The sequence below is a fragment of the Peromyscus maniculatus genome, chromosome 13, assembly GCF_049852395.1.
Source record: "Peromyscus maniculatus bairdii isolate BWxNUB_F1_BW_parent chromosome 13, HU_Pman_BW_mat_3.1, whole genome shotgun sequence".
Taxonomy (NCBI): domain Eukaryota; kingdom Metazoa; phylum Chordata; class Mammalia; order Rodentia; family Cricetidae; genus Peromyscus; species Peromyscus maniculatus.
In genome coordinates, this window is record NC_134864.1 from 50,570,649 (window position 1) to 50,587,536 (window position 16,888).

The 16,888-nt window shown below is 44.5% G+C and overlaps 1 protein-coding gene across 1 annotated transcript in view; it reads left to right on the forward strand.

Annotated features, from left to right (window-relative positions):
- Window positions 1–16,888, forward strand: part of Dytn (dystrotelin) — a 51,598-nt gene that overhangs the window by 14,281 nt on the left and 20,429 nt on the right. The window contains exons 6-9 of the mRNA XM_006975005.3: window positions 6,441–6,512; window positions 6,735–6,898; window positions 10,597–10,708; window positions 12,405–12,550. Of these exons, the coding sequence (XP_006975067.1) occupies window positions 6,441–6,512; window positions 6,735–6,898; window positions 10,597–10,708; window positions 12,405–12,550 (494 nt within the window). The remainder of the gene's footprint in view (window positions 1–6,440; window positions 6,513–6,734; window positions 6,899–10,596; window positions 10,709–12,404; window positions 12,551–16,888) is intronic.

Here is a 16,888-nt window from a genome sequence, read left to right on the forward strand (position 1 = left end):
CCACACCTCCCAATCCTTCCTAAACAGTTCCAACAACTGGAGACCAAATATTCGGAAATGAGCTATGGAGGCCATTCTCACTCAAACCACCACAGCAGCTATTCCAGTCTTGGAAGGCTACCTTTGTCCGGTTATGTCCAGTGCAGTAAACCTGTCTGGAGTATCGAGGCAGACTTGCTGCTGTGGTCCTTCAGCCCATGAACCCTGTAACCATTGCACTCACTGAGGTGTCCCAAGCCCAGGGTCATGGCGGCCAGCACAACTGCACACTGAAATTCAAGCCTTGTCTTCTAAGGTCTGCCTGCCACCGAGAGTGAGTTATGCAGAGCCCAAGATTACTGTCTCCAGCCAGAAATAATACAGGCTGGAATGTGAGTCCACCTCGCAGGGGCTATGGCCTCTCGTCCACAGCAGTGTGAATCTTTAAGGCTTAGTTCACAGGCACCAGCTTAGTGTCAGGTGCTGTGAGGCTGTCTACTGCTGAATTTTACAGTGACCAATTCAGTCTTGTAGACCAACGCAAATTGCTTTACCTACCTCCTTCTCTTGCCCCAGTCAGACGTTCTCTAGATACTGATCTACCTTAGGTTGGTGCAGGGGTGGGGTGGCACTGTTGTATAAAGCTGTCATCCTTGCCTTCTCCACTGTTTCCTGGGGGGGAGGTGGTGTGCGCACACGTGTGTGCCCAGGGGTGTATGCATACCGAGGATAGGGTCTATCACCGAACTTGGATTTGGTCAGCAAACCCAAGCTGTTTCTACACCCACAGTGCTGAGGTTGAAAGCACAGACAAAGCCACACCTAGCTTTTGACGTGGCTGCTGGGATCTGAGCTCTGGTTCTGACTTACACAGCAAGCTCTCTTTCCCACACTGAGCAGTGTCTCCAGCCACCCCTTTCTTATTACTGTATTGTAACCGCGTGCCTTGCTCTCTCGCCGCTTTCCTTGGCTTTTGAGAAGGCGTGTTTTTGCACAGATAGTTGTTCAAACTGAAGCTTGTTGGGGGGGGCAATCTTTTTTTTATACTCTCTCGCTCAGTTCATCTCCTTTATCCCAACATGTTCATAATTCCTAAGTAAATTTTTTAATGTTTTTATCAGCATAATATTATGTACAATAATGGGTTTCACCATGACACATACATAATTCATTTCAGTCATGTATACACACACAGATACACACACACACACACACACACACACATGCACGCACGCACGCACGCATGCACGCACGCGCGTATACATACATTTCCCTCTCTTGTCACCTTCCAGCTCCAGCCAATCCCCTTCCTCTTCTGAACTAGCTTCCCCATGCTTTCATACCTTTCTCTGTGTGTGATCCAGTGAGTTTCCTTAGGCTTGTTTGCAGGCATATGGGTGAGAGTTTGACTTTAGGAGTTTGGGGTCCTTACCAAAGGACCCCACTAAAGAAAATGTCTCTCCTTCCTCCATCCATCATTAACTGCACATACATCCTCAGAGCGGAATGGGGTCTCGTGACAGGACACTGACAGACCCGGTCTTGTAGAGGTTTTGTGTAGGTGACCACAGCTGCTCAGAGTGCAACAGCCAGGCCCAGAAATCAGCATTCCCCACATCGCTCCCCGTTCCCTTCAGCTTTTATAGTCTTTGGTGATGCTCCCTGAACCTTGAGGAGGAGGTAATAAAGATGTCCCGTTTATGGCTGGGTACTCACCAGCCATTTATTTTCTGCACTTTGGCCAATTATGGGGCTCTGCAGTCACTGCTGACCATTGCAGAAAGAAGCTTGTCTGGCCAGAGTTGACAGCAGATTCTAAATTTTTTAGTAAGGTTAAAATGTTGCTGGCAGTGGAGGTTAGGGGGTCTCAGGAGCAATAGAGAGGTGTAGATGTTGTCACTCACTGAGACGAGATTCAGCTATGAGACAAACAAATAAGGAAACAGTTTTAATTGCAAAGCAATAGTGCGCACTCCAGGGGCAAGATGTGGACAGAGCCACATCTTGCGGATAAGCTCAATAAATTGAAAATAATTCATATACCAAGGTGGATAAAAGGAGGGGTTTGCAGGATTAGTCTGGGGTTTTCCAAGAATGAGGTCTGCTTTTCTGTTCCTATATGGAGTGCTCGGGTGTATCATAACATCAGATGTGTGGTGGGAAATGTCAGTTATGCAAGGCTAATGGTATGGAAATGTCACAATAAGCAAAGGACAGTCAGCATACATCTTGGCTGGTCACATTGGTCTCAACTGGTTTCAGAAAGGTCCTGTTTTTTTTGTTTTGCTGTGCATTTCTTTTTTCTTTTGTTACCAGAATCTACAGTTCATACTGCTTACTGTTTTAGGAGAGGAGAGGAGAGGAGAGGAGAGGAGAGGAGAGGAGAGGAGAGGAGAGGAGAGGAGAGGAGAGGAGAGGAGAGGAGAGGAGAGGAGAGAGAGATTATTAGAAGGAAAGAGGTTTATTCAAAGCCAACTCCGAGGAATGCAGAGGAGATTCTCTGCCTCAAATCTATCTCATGGAGCTTTAGTGTGGTTTTATGGGAGAAAAGGGGGAGTGTCCAGAGAGACAGTAGACATAGGATCCATGCTCTGGGCAGGGTCTTCTTCGTCCCAAGGTGTTCCTTCTTCCCTCTTCCCTGCTGGGAACCATACAACAGACTTGGCTCTTTCACAGCCAGTGAATGACCTTTAAAGACTTCTTTTCACTCACAAGGATTATGAAGGAAGAGCGTGATGAGTTGGTCTTTTGTCAACTGGACCCAGCTAGAATCACTGGTGAGAACAGAACGTTAATTGAAGAAGTGTCTCCATCAAGTGGGCATGTCTGTAAGACATTTACTTAATTAATGATTGATGTGAGAGGCCCAGCCCACTGTAGGGGCAACTGCACCTGGTGGTGGTCCTGGGTTATGTAAGAAAGCAGGCTGATCAAGCCATAGGAAGCAAGCCAGTAGATTCCTTCCCCCATGGTTCCCACCTCTGCTTCTGCTGGACTTCCTGCCTTGACTTCCCTCAGTGATGGACCATGATGGCCTGATAACCCTTTCCTCCCCAAGGTGTTTTTGAACATGGTGTTCATCACAGCAAAAGAGGAGCAGACCAACCCGAAGAGCAGGGGCCAGTTTCCATGATGTCCCGGTTTAAGGCAGTTCTGCCCAGCTATCAGCTTCCAGCTGCTGTGTAGTTGGCTCTTCCTCTGTGCTATACAGCCTGATTCAAAAATGCCAGGCATAGGCTTAAATGCTTCAATGCTCTGCTGGTGGTGGCGACAGCACACAGACCCTACTGCAGATCTTCTGCCGTCTGGGGCATGTCTCAGGACACCATCATTGCTGATGTTCCTCCCCGACAACTTCATGTCTCAGAGCTCAAGCAGGTAGAAAGCCAGGGGAGGCATAGGCTGATGCTCATCCATGTATCCCGCCAGACTGAGAACAGCAGCCAGTTTCAAAATGGATGCGATAAAAAGGACCTGGGCAGAGCGGTATTTTTCCTCTCCCCTAGAATTCCTTGTGTTCCCTTCCTGACTACTGTTGATGGCTTCAAGTTAACACCACTCTCAAGGGATTTCAAAAATCCACTCGTTTCAAACTCAGTCAAGGTCAATGAGGGCTGAAATGCTGGCTGCTACAACGTCTCCTTCCCCTGCCTAGTGAGCATTAGCAGGCTTTCAGAGAAGGCTTTGGGGAAGGAGATCTGTGATTTGCATAGCAAATTATCATCCCATTGACTTCCATTATGGAATCCAAGATGGATTCCTTCCGTAGAAAATCCCGGTCCCCACTCTGAGATTCAAATCATCCCCTAGGAATGCTAATTATCATTTCGAGTGCTATTCTGCCCATGCCAGCATGCCACCTAGTCACATTTAATTCTTCTCGATAGAGCACCTGCAAGAAATTAGCCAAATAGGCAATTAATTCAGAAAAACTTTATGTAGATATTTAAAGGGGAAGCATCAGGTTAAATCCCACTACAGTAGGGAACTTTCTTTTTACTAGTATCAGAATCACAGAGCTGGTGATCCCAGGTCTTCCACCTGCATATTTGACATGTGAACTGAGCCCTCTTTTTTTCATTAGGGGTAAAGATGCGAGAGGAAGTAGAATGTTGAATTGGCAGCACTCTTAATAAATGTCCGAGGTAGTTCATCAGTATTCAACAGTCCAAAGATGGGAAATGAATTGTTGGTCTGTTGTTGTTGTTGTTTACTAAATAATATCGGGAGTACTTACTTGTATTCTCTTGGTGACAGGGTTATTATCAATTTAAAGCACAAGCCATCTTGTTACTAGTGCACAAATGTTTGTTGACTTCTGGCTGGCTAATTGTCAGCAAAGAGGCTCTAAGTGCCACTTTCCTGATTAGGAGGATGTTTATTTGAGTTGATGGGCTTGGCAGGGGGTCTGTGCAATTACAGGCAGTGTGTCTGACAGCCTGTGCTGGGCAAGGCATCAGATGGGAAATGGAGACTTCTGTCCAAATGGGAGTGAGTGAAGGTGACCGGTACACACATCTGTGCACACAGAAACCAGAACCAAGTCCATCACCATCCTGGAAGTCACAAGAGTCCTTCATCCCTTGGTTAACGTCCCCCCACCCTACACACACACACACACACACACACACACACACACACACACACACACTGGTGAATGTGGTTGAGGTAGGCTTCAGGGACAACTGGGCCATTGGAATATCTATAAAATCTAAACAAACAAAACCAGTCTAATAAGTGTTGTCCCCTTAATGAAGACAGGGACATCCAGAGTGAGACCCCAATGGTGCAACAAACTTGTTTTTTTTTTTTTTATCCTGAAGAAAATGTTGTCTCTCAGGGATCCCTTGATCTATTTAGCTTTAAAAACATTTAATTAACAAAAATTATATGAACAAAAGATATTAAATGTGGTGTGGCGTGGCGTGGCGTGTACATGCCTATAGTTCCAACTACTCTGGAAATGAGGGGGTAGGATTATTTGAACTCAAGGTTTTGAGACCAGCCCTGCAAGATCCTATTTCAAAAGAAGAAATAAAGAAAGAGATGAAAAAGAGAAAGAGGGAGGGAGAGAGAGATGTTGCATCACAGTGTACCACAGGTAACATGGGTACACACTGTGTAATGATTACCACAGGCAAGTCACTTATACTCCCATCATACCCACAGTCACTATTTGTGTGTGAGCACAGAGAAGGATGCCCAAAGCCTGATCTCATATCAAATGTCAAGTGGGCCGGATGACGTCATCAACAAGTCACTGTGATGAGCATTAGACCACCAGAATCTAATCATCATAAACTATAAGTTTATACTCTTTGAGGAACAGCTTCCGAATTTTCCCACTCCACCCTCAATGCTGAGAAGCCACATTCTACTCTGTTCCTATGAATTCATCTCCTTTAGATTCCCCATGTAAGAGAGATTACACAGTATTTCTGTAGTTACAATTTTACTTAACATATATTTTCCAGGTTCATCCATGCTGTAGTAAATGACAGGATTTCTTATTTTTAAATGCCAGATAACATTCATTAATGTCAATAAACACCTTAGGTCATTCCTATGTCTTGGCTTCCATGAATAATGCTGCAATGAATGTGTAGATATCTCTTCTTGACATAGTGACTTCATTTCTTGTTAGTCTTTCCTTTCAATAATGATCACTACCACCCCACTTCAAAGACTGGAGTTATGGTTTGCAAATGAAGTATCTCCCCAAAAGACTCTTGAATTGAAAGCTTGGTACCCAACTGGTAGATCCAATCGCTGAGAAGTGACTGAATCATGAGGACTCTGATCTAACTAATGGGTTAGGTAGATTTTGAATGGACTTTTTGATAGAAATTTTCATATTTAGGGCTAATTAAATGAGCTAGGTCAACAGAGATCTATTCCCATGGGCCTCTCCTCTCTATGCTCCTTGGTCACCATGAGGATCCGCCCTGCCACAGCCTTCTGTCTTGATGCTCTGCCTCACCACAGCCCAGAAGCCATGGATTGAAACCACAAGGCAGCCTCAATCTCTCTTCTTGGAAGTTCTTTATGTCCGATATTTTGACACAGAAGCAGAACAAGTAACAGAATTGGCGTGTATTCAGACGAGATGATGTGAAAATACTTGACATCTCTTAAAGCCACCGTGAAACGTGAAAGCAATGCCACGTGACCTCCATCAGGGAAAAAAGAAAGATTAAAATGATTTGCCTAAGAAGTCAGACAGCAGACATCTTCCCTTTGCTGCCTCAGTGGCTTCCTTCTGTGGTCTTCCTTCAGCCTCTTTTAATTCATTGTTCCAACTCAAGAATCACACAAAGCCTAAAACTTACTGTTTTAATTGAGATGGTCCCTCTGTTCTCAGATGCCCGGTATTTTTTGCTTGCACGCCCTCCATTGCTGTGAGCACTATTACTCAGGCACACCAAGTCCATTCGGCAGATAACATGAGGTTGCCTTTGCAGATCCCAACTGTCGTGGGAGAGAGCTGCGCTTTGTGTCCCGTGGAAAGTGCTATCCACAGTTGCTTCCGAGGGGTGAGTGGCATAAAAAACATCCCTGGGAGCTGGTGCAGATGTTTGAAGAGATTGCTTACATTGGGCTTCATGCCGGTTCCAGGCCAACCTGAGTTTGGAGGTAGCCCTACCTCCCAGTTTTCACATGGCTGATTTCCTTATCAGGACAGATACAGAACCAGAGGGAAGGAAAGGGGGCAAATCCCACCGGAAAGTGTGTCTCAGCCTGCCCTTCTTCCCCAGGTGTTGAGTTCTGGAATCAAGGAGGAGAAATTCTTGTCTTGGGTACAGTCTGAGCCTCTTATCCTTCTGTGGCTCCCAACTTGCTACCGACTGTCAGCCTCAGGAACCGTCACTCACCCCGTGCGGTGCAGTATATGCGGAACCTTCCCAATCATAGGACTGAGGTACGGCCAGCATCATATTCCCCAAATGGTCACTTGACAGATGGGCTCAATGGTGGGCTACATCGATAGCTTCAGACTCTCTCTGGCATCCTTTCCATACATCTGGAATTCGCTTGCTTTTATGTAGCTAGAGTTTTCCTGCCTTGCCCACAGTCAGGACAAATCTTTGTCACCCACCAGTCCCACAGCCGCTCAGACCCAACCAAGTAAACACCGAGACTTATTTTGCTTACAAATTGTATGGCCGTGGCAGGCTTCTTGCTAACTGTTCTTATAGCTTAAATTAATCCATTTCTATAAATCTATACCCTGCCACGTGGCTCGTGGCTTACCGGCATCTTCACATGCTGCTTGTCAGGGTGGCAGCTGGCTGTGTCTCCTTCTGCCTTCCTGTTCTTTTATCTCTCCTCTCTGTTAGTCCTGCCTATACTTCCTGCCTAGCCATGGTCAATCAGGTTTTATTTATTGACCAATCAGAACAACTTGACATATAGACCATCCCCCAGTACAGCCAAGTGCAGACCATCTCAGACACCTGCACTCAGGCCCGTCCGTGGTCCTAATCATCCTCTATGCGGACCTGCTGGGTAACGCCACGAGGAACCCAAGAACGGGCTCCCACAGGACATACAGAACATCCCACAGCACCTTTAGTGCAATAATTCCCTGTCTGAGGCATCCTGGTTGAAAATAAATTTATTTCCTATAATTGATGAAACATTAAGATCTTCCACTAACTCACACTCTGAAGTAGTCAATGTTTTTGTTCCTCTAAGGCAGTGGATCTCAACTTACAGGTCTCTTCTCCTTTGTGGGGCTCAAACGCCTCTATCACAGGGGTCACATAACAGATATCCTGCATATCAGATGATTACATTACAGTTCATAAAAGCAGCAAAACTTATGAAATAGCATCCAAATAATTTCATGGCTGGGGGTCTCCACAACATGAGGAACTGTATTAAAGGGTCGCAGCATCAGGAAGGCTGAGAACCACTGCTCTAAGGTCTAAAACAGTTGTCTTTGTTCCAAATAAACCTTTTAAAGACTTGGAGCTACCCACAAGAATAGTTTGTTAAGCCACCAGACAGTGGTGGTGCACGCCTTTAATCCCAACACTCAGGAGGCAGAGGCAGGTGGATCTCTGTGAGTTCGAGGCCACCCTGGTCTACAGAGTGAGATCCAGGACAGCCAGGGCTATGCAGAGAAACCCTGTCTTGAAAAACCAAAAAGAAAAAGAAAAAGAAAAGGAAAGGAGAGAGGGGAGAGGAGGAAGAGAGAGGGGGAGGGAGGGAGGGAGGGAGGGAGGGCGGGAGGAAGGAAGGAAGGAAGGAAGGAAGAAAGAAAGAAAGAAAGAAAGAAAGAAAGAAAGAAAGAAAGAAAGAAAGAAAGAAAGAAAGAAAGAAAGAAAGAAAGAAAGAAGAGAGAGAAGAGAAAAAGAGAGAGAAAGAAAGAGGGAAAGAAAGAAAGATTGTGTTGTAGGTTTCCCATTAATTAAATAATAAGGAAGTAAAATCAGAGATACTGTTAGAGTTTTGAAGAGAAGGAAATGAGAAGTCTAACCAAGCATGGGCAAGCCGTGAGTCATGACTCATGGGCACAGGTATGCAGCTGTGTGGAGGGTGAAAATCCAAGACATTCAGTAGCTAACAGCAGGCACAGGGCAGGGTGCCTGGAAGGGGAGGAGGTCAGAGCCCACAGGGTCAGAGCAAGCCCACACCAGCTCACTTTGTCCCACCTCTCTCTGCCTCTGTCTCTGTCTGTCTCTATCTCTCTCTCATTTTTTTTATGTGCATTGGTGTTTTGCCTGAATGTTGTCTGTGTGAGGGTGTCAGAACTGGAACTGGAGTTACGGACAGTGGTGAGCTGCCATGTGGGTGCTGGGGATTGAACTCAGGTCCTCTGGGAGAGCAGTCAGTGCTCTTAACGACTGAGCCGTCTCTTCAGCTCCCCCCACCCACCTCCATTTTTTTCTTGGAGTTCCTGATCCTCATTAGTTAAGACATTAAACACACTTCCCTCAGGCATAACACAGGTCTACTGACCCACTAAAAATCTGGAAATCAAGTTTAAATTTTGCTGAGAAGCTGAATTGAGTTTACAGAGGATTTGGAAGGTGCACCAAAATTTGACTCATAAAAACCTCTTTGCAAATAACAACTTGAAACAAAAAAAAAATATATCTCAATGGGGAAACAAGCAGGACCGAGGAAATCTTCATATTAGAGTAAAAAATAATCATTTCTTATGATGTACAGTGAAGAAACTTGAATGTAAAATGTAATTTATCACAGTGTATTTATATCTATGTATGTATATATACAGATATATAATAATTTAATCAATAAACCACAGAAAGGCATTCTTTATATAACCACTGTGTGTCTAAGCCAGACACAGAACTAACTTTGAAATTACACAAGGTACAACTTCTGCATTGAACCTTTAGTTTTCGAAGCTATGCAGAAATTTTGTAAGGCCAAGGAGACAGTGTTTATTAGTTTGGTTGATCTCATGCAGAAACCAGGACATTCAGTTAGCCTCATCCAGTTCACCTTCGCTAAGGACCTACTATGTGCCCAGGAGCCTCCCAAACAGGGAGCTTGACTTTCCAGTCCAGTGGCTGTCACTACTGCAGCCAGGAATGGTGGTGATGTTATTAACCAGAGGCTGCCCCCTCCTGCTGGTCCTTCAGCATCACAGTACTCCTCCCTGAGTGTTAGGAGAGATGGCTCCCTAACAGCATGCCTCAGTGTTTCCTCTTTCTGATCACAAGGCGATTTCAGATCCAGAAATTAAGAAGAAAATCCTGCCACGTTAACAGTCAAGAAACGGGTGAGCGACTCACACAGTTCCTGGCGGCGGAGGAACACCTCCCTCCGTCTTTTCTTCCCTATCCACAGACTTCTAAGAAAGCATGGGCCTGTTTTGAGATCCTTTATCTATGATTTAAAGTTTTTTTTCCCAGCATCAGGAATTCAGGTTCAAGATTATCATACCTTGTAATTTTCCAAGAGAATCCCTAAGTCAACTCTATCAAAAATGCTAAACTTCTTTTTTTTTTTTTTTAATTGGAAAGTACACTCAAAATCTTCGAGGGCCTCATGCAGCTCCACAAGATACGGCTGCAGACTTGAGGGTTTCTCTTGATAATTGCAGTCCCTAAGACGCTGCCTATGCAAGACACTTGATATTTGGGTAGCGTGGGGAAGGGATATAAGTCAGACCTCTAGACCGTAGTTTATTGGGTAAAGACACATTAATACAACGTCTTATAAGAGCTCCATCACGGGCCGGTGAAATGGTTGCATGACCTAAGGTCTCCATGGCTTAAGGCCCCTAAGCCTGACCACTTGAGTTTATTCTCCAGAACTGGTGTGGAAGGAGAGATCAATTTCCAAAAGTTAGCCACTGACCTCCACACATTTGCCATGGCCCATGCATGCACACACACACACACACACACACACACACACACACACACACACACATTATTAAGATAAGGTTCAGTTTTTGTTTTGTTTTTTAAATAAGTAAGCACATGGGTTATTTAATAACTGTCAGCTTTGAGAGACATGTAACCACTGTAAGGTCAGACACTCCTCTATGTCTGGGGATGCTCATTCTCTACTTGAATTCCATCTGTTTGTTCTCCTGCCGGTAGTGACGTAAGCTGTACTTGCATGTCGTTTTCGCAGATACTGCTGTCTGAAGTGTCTCAACTTTGACATCTGCCAGCTGTGTTTTGTATCTGGTCTCCACAGCAAATCCCACCAGAAGTCACACACAATGATGGAGGACTGGGTCCAGGTAACGTCTAAGGCTGTGTGGTAAAAATCTTCACTACCCCAGTCCTCATAAGACATTCCATTAACCCCTTCCTTCCATCAGCTGACAGTTAAAACACTGGAAAAGAGGAGCTCAACCTTCAACACGGCTCAATATAACTGAGCTCTCCTATGATGGAGGAGCAGCATACACTGTTGGAAAATGTCATAATGACTTGCATGTTTTTTTTTTTATGATTGATGCATGCCAAGAGCTTAAAAACAAACATGCTTTGTTTACGTTGCAGGTTTTTACAAATGCTTTTGGAAGCAAGAAACGACTCAATAGTCTATAGTCTGGCCATGGATCTCATACTATGCACTAGGAAACATCTCACAAAGTTAGCGGGGACGGGTATTGAGAACTGGAATGGATGAGAAAGAAAGGGGTATTGGTTGTAAACGGGGCAGCAAAGCCTCTAGCTGTAGTATACTTTTGGAAAGGTTTTAATATGGCTTTCCCTGAGTCCTAAATTTCAAGTATCCCCTCCACCCCTTTGAGATAAAAAGAAAAAAGTTATCTAGGTTTTCACTAAAAAGTAAAACTTTATAACTTTCGGCTCTTTTAAAGAAAATCGCTAGTAACCAACAAGTTCATTTAGCTCAAGGAAAAAAGAAAATTAACATGCAAGAGCATTCTGCTCTTCCTAGGGCGGAAGTGGAAAACTATTGTCTTTTTTAGCTACCAGTTTCGGGTGAATTTGCACAATGCAGTGCCTCCAACACCATTGTAGTGAAAGCCGCGGGAGGCTTGCTTTCACCAAGGGCAGTCTTCCGGGTCTCTCTTCAACACCAAGGTCCCTCTAGGAAAGGAGGGCACCTGAATTTTGTCAAAAAACCTTGCTAAACTGCACCAACCGAGTGCTGGTTCCTCGCCTCTGGTCTTCCTGGCGGGCCCTGGAATCCTGCGACTGGACGGTGTTACAGCGACACCGTGTGGCCATCTTGTTAATGCACTTTGGTTTTTCAAGAGCTGGACACCTTCGAATTGAACAGCTTTGTTTCTTTTCCCTGAGGTTCCTCAGGTGGGCCGGGTGGGTGGGTTTCGGGTGATCCACTGCCAAATGAAATTGTATACAGTTGTAAGCCTGGGAGGGGATGATCCTGGAGATGAATGCACAACTTACCACCTTGTTCTTAAAGGAACCCATATCCACACATGTGAGCGACCACAAACTCAGTGGGCTGTGGTTCCTTCTTACAGCTTTAGAGTCCTCAGTCTCTTTAAGAAGAGGTTATTTACTGAAGCACTCGGGGACATTCAACCTTGAGACTTGTGCTGTGTGCAGGTTTATACATAAATGGAATGAAGAAACTCTAGGAGCAAAGGAGGCTATTTTTTCCAAAGCGTCAAAACTAGAAGAAATATTCCCCACACTTTCATCACAGGCTAACTAACACTAAGGAATGAAGGCCGTGTTTAAATTGATCTGGTGCCCTTTAAGTTTTTTTATGGACATGATTTTATGACATTTATTCATTTATGTGCAGGCATGCGTGTGTGCAAACAGCCAACATGTGGAGGCCAGAGGGCAATTTGTGGGCATCCATTCTCCCTTTCCACCACATGAGTCCTGAGCATCAAACGTGGGTGGTCAGGCTCGGAATCAAGTGCCTGTCCCCACGGAGCCATCCGGCCTGCCCCTCGGTGCCTCTTTTAATGGTGCTCATTTCCACAGATATCAGCAAAGGAAAACACAAAGCTCCTCCTCAGGAGCCTCAGAAACAGCCTGCCCCAGAGACGTGACAGGATAGGAGCCCGGGGAAGACAGTGGCTGCTGGACCAGCTGGCTCCCAGAGACACAGCTACCCACGCACAGGCCAGGTGTGTTGTCTGGATGCTGGTTTCACAGCCAGCAGAGGTTACAGCTGCAGGTTTTCTCTCTGTTAAATTTGTTTATTAGCGTATATTAATCGTACAGAATAATGGATTTCTTATAGCATCCTCATACGTTTATATAGTTTGACCATATTCACCCCATTACCTTCCCTTGTCCCCTCCCGCTCCTGCCGACCCCTTCCTCTTCCAGAGTCTGCCTTCAGCCTTCGTGTCTTCCTCCTTTCACGTCTGTCTTTCTTTTTTTCTCTCTTTCTCTCCAGTACCCTCCTCCCAGCAACTTTTAACTGAATATAGATCTTCAAGGAGGTATGAGACCTCGGGAGCCCTCTTCCCGCAGTGATGAAATGCTGGTGGGACCAATCTTGAGCAGGTCCTGCGCAGATCATCGGGGTGAGGAGAGTGTAAACGTGCAGGCTGTCCAGTCTGGAAGGCAGCGGGGCCACACACTCTGTCCCTTTCTCTTACTTTTCCATCCATTCTGCTTCCTCTTCTGTGATATTCCCTGAGCCTTGGAGGAGGAGATACAGGGGACCCATTTACAGCTGAGAATTCAACAGCTGCGTATTCGCAGTGCTTGGACCGTTTATGGGGACCCGCCGCCGCAGGTTTGATGCTAAAGCTCCTACAGAGGGCAAGGAGCGGGGAAGAGGGTAGAGACTCAAGAACTTTACACCTCTGTAAACAGCTTTCAGGCTGATGGGGAACTAAGAGGCAACAGCGCCACGCAGTGGTCATCGCGTTAGTTGCTCTTGCCACTAAAGGCAACAGGAAGCTCAGAGGATTCTGTTTGAATAACCGTGCTGGGATTACAAATGCATGTGGCCGAGCCTGGCTATTTAAATGAGGGTTCTGTGATCCAGAGTAAGATCCTCGTGTTTGCTATGGAAAGCTCTTTGCCTACTGAACTTCCCTCCAACCCCACAAATCAGCACGTTTAATAGTCCTACTCTCGCCCTTCTCAGGAGCATTATAATTCATAAGCAATCGTGAGCACGTTAGGAATGGAGATACAAGGAATAAAAACCAGGTAGCGAAGTTTGATAGGAACTGCAGTAGAGGCAGAGAAGCCGTGTCCTTGGCCAGCAGCATGTGTTCCCTTCACTTTTTATGACCATTTCTTCACATCATAGGAATAGCCTGTCCTTCATCCGCTCAGCACAATATTGATGAGGATAAGATAAACTGAGGGAGTTGAAAGGGCTATAAACACTAGAGTTCATTTAAATTCATTACATTATGTCCAATCTACTCAGGGTATAATAAATATGGTCAAACCCCAAGATATCATTATGCAATTTTCAACTTGGTCTGGGTATTGATGAGTTCAGAAACTCTCACTGGTGACCAACCCCAAAGAAATGAATGTGAATGTTATAATTTCGCAAATGTGATCATAGGCAAAGAGTCATCCTTGCTATCTATTAAGTTGGCAAATTAGGAATGCCCATTTTCTAAGGTAATGGTTATTGCCAAGTGGCAATACTGGATTTATTTAATAATTCAGCAAGCAATCTGCATGGTAAGAAGTCCCTTCCTTTTGCTATAGATTTACTTTACACATGACTGTTCACATCAGCAAAAATAACACTTTTATTTATAAGAACGTAATTGGGAGTGAGGTGTCAGACATCACCATGATTATTAAAATTTGGAGGCAGTTCTTGCGAATGTAATGGAAAACAAAATTAAAATGCTGAAAAGAGATGAAATCCGTTGCATCTGCAGCTGATATATTCTCCAAAGAAACCCTGAGGAACTTAGCAGAAAAATGCTTTGAGTAATGGTGGAACATAAAATATTTGCATAAAACTGATAGTTCTTCACTCTACTAGCAATAATCAACTAGAAATTCCATAAAACTCTCATTTATAACATATCTTATTTTACAAAGAAACTATGTGCAAGTTTAACAAAATATGAGACTCATATAATAAAAATTATGCTGTGTCATTAAGCATGGAAAACAAGACCTAAGCAAAAGAGAAGCATGCCAGCCAGCTGAGTGGGATGACACTAACATGGGAATGTCTATGGATCAAAACTAATACACCGTTCCGTTCCTAATCATTCGGTGCTTACACATTCACCTACTTGCAAAACCTTCCATGTAATCCAAAATCAATACTCAAGGTGCCACTGTCGCACTTCAAATACGTACAGAGTGGCAAACAGGAAGGTTGCCCATGCATGCATTTCCAAGCTGAGCGTCAACTGGAGGTGGCTTTTGCTTCCTGATTTCAGCTTTCACTCTGTAAACAAATATCTTCCCCACAGTCTATTCTGGACCAGGGTTTTCACACTTTTGTGCCTTTTCTAAGTAGTTTCACTGCTGCTAAAAGCCCCTAGTGTCATGTTGAAGTACTTCCAGGGCTCCTGGAAAGTTGTGATGTCTCTTCACGAGACAGTGTGTGTTAGATGAGCTCTATGAGCCAAGACTTTTCAAGGTGGTAACTCCTACATGCATCTGATCTCAGACTTCTGACCTCTAGACAGGTAAGAAAACAAACACTTGTTATTTAATACATGTAGTGTCTAGTATTTTGTTATAACAGTCAGAGCTAAGGCAACAAAATATTCTCAAAGTGTTTAAATTATATGAGAGTGGACAAGGATAGAGTGTATGACTCAGAAAACTGTGGTGATATTATGTTCCCCAATATATGGTGCACCCTAATGAATTTATCTGGGGTCAGAGAACAGAAAAGCCACTAGACGGACAGAGAGGCCAGAAAATGGTGGCACACACACCTTTAATCCTAGCCTTCTGGAGGCAGAGATCCATCCGGATCTCTGTGAGTTCAAAGCCACACTGGAAACAGCCAGGCATGGTGACTCAAGCCTTTAATCCCAGGAAGTAATGGCAGAAAGCAGAAAGGTATATAAGGTGTGAAAAACAGGAACTAGAGCTGGTTAAGCTTTTAGGCTTTTGAGCAGCAGTTCAGCGGAGATCCATTCGGATGAGGACACAGAGGCTTCCAGTTTGAGGAAACAGGATCAGCTGAGGAACTGGCAAGGTGAGGTAGCTGTGGCTTGTGCTGCTTCTCTGATCTTTCAGCATTCACCCCAATACCTGGCTCCAGGTTTGATTTTATTCATAAGACCTTTTAAGATTCATGCTACAGAAAACATATTGCACTCTCTGTACCTACCTACCCACCTCTTCGACAGAACTGGCTAACCACAGAACAATCACTTGTTTCCATATTTTCTCACCATGTCTTATAGTCATCATCACCATCTGTCAAAAGCAATGGGAATGAAGCTGCTTGTTCAGTGTGAACTCTCTGTGGGCAGGTAGTTTCCTGCTCTTTTGATGTCTTCTTCTTTTGCTCAACTCTAATAACCCAAGATGGTAAAATGCTTCCAAAATAATATTGAATAAAACTTAACGGAATTCTGTAAAAATCCAATATACCTGATCTTAGAGTCATCTGTGACCTTTCAGATAGGACATAACCAACACACACTTGTGCTTAGAATTCTTGGTCTGTGCTCTGGACAAGATGACCTGGGAGCCATTATCACCGAATTTCTTTGTATTTTTATGTCTAGATTGGCATGGAGAAGGGAGCATGGACAATCTACTTACCTTTTTAGCCATCTAGCTCTCTGCCAACTGCATAGTCTGCCTGGAAAAGAACACAGACGAGAAATGGGACATTATTGTTATTTGATGAGACACTGACCTTGATATCTAATTTGACATTTTTGATCAAAAAGGGGGGTGCAGCTGAAGGGTGGCCCAACAGTTGGGAGTGCCTTTTGCTTTTACCTTTAAAAGATCCAAGCTTGCTTCCCGATACCTTTGTTGGATGGCTCACAACTGCCTGTAACTTGAGCTGCAGGGCATCAAACGCCCTCTTCTGGGCTCTATGGGCATGCACAAATGGCATACACACACACACACACACACACACACACACACACACACACACACACCACAAATAAAAATAAATATTTTAAAAATACATTTTCAAAAAAAGCTTTCCTTAAATATCATACTTAATCTTTAAAAATTGCCCCCAACGTCTTATAAAACTCTACTTTCTAACAGGCTTTCCATTGAGTATAAAGGCTCTAAAGCCCCAATGTATGTGAGGCCATCAGGAGCAGTGGAAGCCGCAGCCACAGAATGCCCCAGATACCTGTCTCCGCAAGCAAATGACAACCCACATCACCAGGTGAGTCCAAAAGGGAGAGGAGTCACCCCTGAAACACTGTATCCAGGCCAATCCATAAACATGTACCAAAGCTTTGAAAACCATCCCCAGAACAGGAAATATTTTCACCATGTCCATGGGATCAATGAAAAATTTGGGGGCA